Source organism: Monoraphidium neglectum (genome assembly GCF_000611645.1).
Source record: "Monoraphidium neglectum strain SAG 48.87 unplaced genomic scaffold scaffold04150, whole genome shotgun sequence".
Classification (NCBI taxonomy): domain Eukaryota; kingdom Viridiplantae; phylum Chlorophyta; class Chlorophyceae; order Sphaeropleales; family Selenastraceae; genus Monoraphidium; species Monoraphidium neglectum.
In genome coordinates, this window is record NW_014009479.1 from 1 (window position 1) to 4,971 (window position 4,971).

Genomic DNA, 4,971 nt, shown 5'->3' on the forward strand with positions numbered 1-4,971 from the left:
CTTTGGCGAGACAAATTCATCTTTCGCCCAACGACCCTGCGCTGGTCGCATGATGTTCGTCTGTTGTTTTCGGGTGTGGGGGTGAGCACCAACCCACGCAAACGTAATGATATGTGTACACCCGCCCATCACCGCAGGACCACGCGCCCGCCCGTGCTGCACTGCTCCACCTTGAGCTGTGCTGCAAAGGCCGGAGCCCCGCAGCCATGCCTGGGGCCTGCGTGGGCCTGGCAGCGCAGCGAGTTTCAAAGCCGCAGCCCTCTGCTGGGACAGCACCCCTCCCTCGGGCGGCAGCAATGCCAATACGGCTGGCCATGCCGGCGACCGTCCCGCAACTGCTGCAGCCGTGGCCTCCCCCCCACTTTGGCAAGCTGCATCAAATGCTCGCCGCGTTGCCTATGGTCACCGTCGCCCCGTCATATGCATTACATAAATTCAAAACACAAGGACCGCCAGGCGGCGCAATAGCAAATGTCAAGATCAGCCGAATGTGAACTATACACTTTTCGTAAAAGCACACTTGCGCGACGGCGCACACACAGGCAAGACAGCGCAGCACCGCGCAGCGCCACTCAGTATGGTGAGTACCCGCGGCCGCGCCCGCGCCCGCGGTAACCGCCACGCCCCCGGGGCACATAGCCGCCGCCGCGGCCGCCGTAATAGCCGCCTCCGTAACCGCCGCCGTAACCGCCGTAGCCGCCGTCGCCGCCGTAGCCGCCGTAACCCCCGCGGCCCCTGCCCCGGCCGCGGCCACGCGCCTTCAGGCCCGGCACGTTGGTGCGCTTCCGAAGCACCTGGGATTGAGAAGACGAACAGGCATGCAGCGTCGGCGCGGCGAGGTGACGCATCAGCACCTAACAGGCGCGCAGCACGTGAGCGTCAAGAGGCTGCCCGCGTCCGCTGACCACCACACGAGGCCCTGTGTTTCCGCGACGGCAGCACACCTGGCGGGAGAGGGCCCCTAAATTCACACACGCGTTCAAAAAACGCGGCCCAGCCCCTCCCCCGGGCCTGCACCGACCTTGATGGCGCGGCCCCTGATTTCTGACGCGTCCATGGTCAGCGCATTGTCCACCGCGTCCGCCTCCAGAAATTCAATGTAGGCGAAGCCCTGGGTGCGAGGTGGTGTTTAGCAGCGATGCGTGATGAGTGAAATCTGTCAGGCGTTCGTGCAGCTCCGACAACTCGTCGTGCTTTGGATCAGGGGTGGTTTGTATTAGGTTTGAAGTTCGCAGGTCACGTTTGCACGGCTGGAGGACTGCCGACGAGCACAAGGAAACGCCACACAAGTGCCCATGAGCTTGCGCATGGGTGCACAGGCCCCACACAACACACACACACACACACACACACACACGCACACACACACATCACACGTACCACCTGCGTGCATGCACATCTACACGCACACGCTCACGCTCACGCTCACGCTCACGCACACGCACGCACGCATGCACACGCACACGCACACGCACGCATCACGCACACAAACACCAGCTTCACACACACCTTGGGGTTGCCGTAGGGGTCTGTGAGGATGGTGACCCGGTTGACAGTCCCGCAGCCTTGGAAGTGCAGCTGCAGCTCCTCGGGGGTGGTCCCATAGTCCACATTGCCCACGTAGACGCTGCGCAAGTTGAGTGGCCGATCGTGGCGCGGGGAGGGGGGGGAGGGTGAGGCGGAGTGCATGTGGGGACGAAAGCAGTGCGTGTGCGGGGTCCAAGGGTGCAAGCGCGGCATGCGTGCGGCGTGCTTGCGCAGGCATGTGGCGCGAGCGGCAGTCTGAAGGAGCATGAGCGCTCGAGGAGGAGGGAGCAATCTCTCCACCGCGCCCCGCAGGACAGGCGGGAGGGCCAAAGCAAATAAACAAGACGACAACAGCCTGCTGCCCGCCACCCCACTGCCCGCCTCGCCATGCAACCACGATCGGACCCAGCGCTGCCTCGCCCTAACCCCATGCGCCCACCTCCTCGAATCCGCCTCCTGCTTGGCCGCCAGCTCCGGGTCCGTGGCACCGCCTGCTGCCGCGCCCGCGGCTGCCCCCACATCCAAGACACCTTTGGCCTTCGCAGGTATACAGGCACGGCCGCAGCGCGCGGGCGCTTGCGTTTGAGCTTATTTGCAGCGGCAGTCGCCGGCGCGGAAGCGCAGGCGGCGTGCTTGGGAAATGGCGGCGAGGAGAGGCGCACTGACGGTGGCAGCGGCTCGCCGCCTTGCGCTGCATTGCGCATCTGCCATGTTGGCGATTGGGCCGGTGTGTATATGCGCGCGGCCTGCTGGCGGCGCCGAAGCGTGCGGCGGACAACAACACTGACGAGCCGCCGCATGCCTGCAAAGGGCCTACTGCAGCCTCGTCCGGTTATTCTGACGCGGCAAGAGGCTCTTTACAATAATTTGGTCAATGCTGATTGATCTGGGGGAGTGGGCGGCGGCCGCCCCCGCACCTGCTGCTCCTTGAGCCGCGCCGCCTCCTCCTCCATCTCAGCCAGCTTGCGGCGCATGGCGGCCAGCTCCTGGAGGTGATGTCAGCATGACGTCATCCGCGGACGCGGCGGGGATCGAGGCGATGCGAAGTTCGGCGGCGGCGGCGGCGTTCGGCACAGTTTTTTTTGAAAGTTTTTTTTTGGTGCACTTTGGTTGTTCTTTTTTGTGCTGATTTTTTTGTGTGCCATATTTTTAGCCAAGCCGAGCCGAGCGCGCTGCGGACGCCGCAGCGCGGCTGCGCGTTGGGGCGGGGGCAGGGCCGAGCGGCGCAGGGAGCGTCGGCATCCGGGTGGCGCATACGCATGTGTGCATAAGTGCCCGTGTTCGCGCCGCCCTGGGGTGCGCCGCGTCCCATGAACTCAATTCCTACTGTTAGAGATCCTGTCTGGCCCCAGGATCTGCATGGCCCTTGCTACCGATCCCAAGCATTTGACGAGCGCAGCAAAGCAGCGCAGCGACATGCATGGCGCACGGCGGGCTGCACCACATCATGCTCAAGCCGGTAGCCCGACATCACAGGAAGCGGGAGCGTTCCCCTGCTTTGCTTTCTGTTGAACTCACGTCCGCCGTGCCGTCGCCCTCGTCCATCCCCTCCGCGGCCCCGTCCTCCATGTACTCCTCCTCAGCCACCTCCTCGTAGGCCTGCTCTGTGTCTGCCATGCTGCTAATGTTCGTGGAAGTCCTAGCTTGGGCCTGATTACCGCACGACGAGTGCGTCACAGATCAGACTGATGGGTAGATGCAATCAATTGACCGTACCGTAAATGTAAACTTCAGGGAGTGCAAACATGAGCGACCGCTGCTTGCACAAGCTGCACCTGCGGACCTGCTTGGGGCAGCGCCGGCATCTGGCAGTGCGCCAGCAGCTGCAGACCTTTGTCATACTGCCCAGTCATGCACTTGCACACAGCCCCCGCGACACATTGACGATCTGTTCTTTTGCGTGGATCATGCAGTGCCGCGCCGCACAATTCGCACCCAAGGAGCCGATACCCAGTCCCATGCTACCCCACCCGCTACGCCCAACGCAGACTCCAGTCCAGCTGCCACAGTAGCGAGGCCAAGCCCGGTACAGGTGATCACAGCATTGCAACACACCCGAATCGTCCGACCGCACGTTTCCACCGACCCAGTATTGTCGGTCAACCCAGCCGTTGCCCAGGCCGAAGCACAGTGCAGCATCTGTTGTGGTGCTCGTGTCAACTCTGCCAAATGCGCGGCCCCGTGACTCGCCTGCCGCCCCTTCGACTGCTTATCCTGTCGGTTACCAGGACATAAACAGCCGACGAAATTGAAGGAGCGGGCAAAGCAACTGCCTTGTTGGGGTGGGCCCAGCTACAGACAAATGCCCGCTTCAACAGCCGCCAATAATCCTGTTTGTCCCATTCACACGCACGTCGCCAACACACTGACAGCAACATCACAAGCATGCAAAAGCTTGGGTCAATGCGTCAGCAACCAGCTCGCCCCATCTCCGGCAAGTCGGAGCGACTCAAGGAACTGCGACTTACAATTGACAACTGACAACCGACAACCGACATCAGTGATCAACGTGCCGACGCGCTTGGCTGGTGCAGCCCGTCACGGCTGGCTCAGGTTGACCAGCACGGCCAGCGTGAGTACGATCGCAGTCACGATTAGGTAAGCCTGCGCAATCCCAACGACCTCGTCGTCCTGCCGCCCCTGCACGCGCCCCAGCCGCGCCGCGCGGACGCGCGCCCAATAGTCCCGCACCTCCCGCCCGCTCATGCGGCCAAAGTCGACGTCGTCGGGCGGGAGCCGGGAAGCTTCCTCGGCGGCGGCTTCCCGGCGGGCGCGGCTGCGGGAGCCCTCGAGGTCCACGCCCATGCGCTGCAGCTGGAGGGGCACCATGCAATAGGGATGTGGCATTTTAAGGGGCATGGGCGATACGATTTGAGATGACAGTACAGGGTCGCTTGCGCTCCAGAAGGCTGTGCGGCGCGCAAGGTCCGGGCGCAGGCGCTGCCTTGTCAGCAGGGGTGGCAGCCGGGCGCGCGCGCATGCGGTGCATCCCCTGTGGCCAGTTGCGTGCAGGTGCGGCGGATGTCGCTGTGGGTGTGCGGTGCCTGGGTGATCACCTGCTCGCGGAACTCCTCTTTGGGCGTCTGCCTGAACGCGCCCCCCACAAACGGCCAGGGGAACCTCCGCTGCCCCTCCTGCTGCCCCTCCCACTGCTCCCGCTCCTCGGGCGACATCTGGGCCTGCTGCTCCCGCAGCCGCGCGTCCGCCTGCCGCTGCCGCTCGGCGCCGCCGCCGCTGCCAGCGCCGACCGTGGGCCAGCGCCACTTTGGGTTCTCGGAGAGGTCCCCTAGGATGCCCCGCAGATCGCTCTGCTGCTGCTCCGACAGCCGCTGATCCTCCTGCTGCTGCCACTGCTGCTGCTGCTGCTGCTGCTGCTGCCGCCGCTGCTGCTGGTGGTGCTGCGACTGCTGTGGGGCTGCCCGCGTGTCGCCCCGAGACCCGCTG

The 4,971-nt window shown here is 64.2% G+C and overlaps 2 protein-coding genes across 2 annotated transcripts; both read right to left on the minus strand.

Moving 5' to 3' along the window:
* Positions 1-572: 572 nt before the first annotated feature.
* On the minus strand, positions 573-3,144 carry MNEG_13944 (Polyadenylate-binding protein 2; the record flags this gene model as incomplete). The annotated part of the gene is made up of 6 exons (XM_014037583.1): positions 573-794; positions 1,022-1,111; positions 1,510-1,627; positions 1,967-2,064; positions 2,445-2,513; positions 3,046-3,144. The coding sequence occupies 6 exons, from the start codon at positions 3,142-3,144 to the stop codon at positions 573-575; spliced, it is 696 nt and encodes a 231-aa protein (XP_013893037.1).
* Positions 3,145-4,065: 921 nt separating this feature from the next.
* MNEG_13945 (hypothetical protein) lies at positions 4,066-4,356 on the minus strand (the record flags this gene model as incomplete). Its single annotated transcript, XM_014037584.1, has 1 exon — positions 4,066-4,356. The coding sequence occupies one exon, from the start codon at positions 4,354-4,356 to the stop codon at positions 4,066-4,068; it is 291 nt and encodes a 96-aa protein (XP_013893038.1).
* Positions 4,357-4,971: the final 615 nt, after the last annotated feature.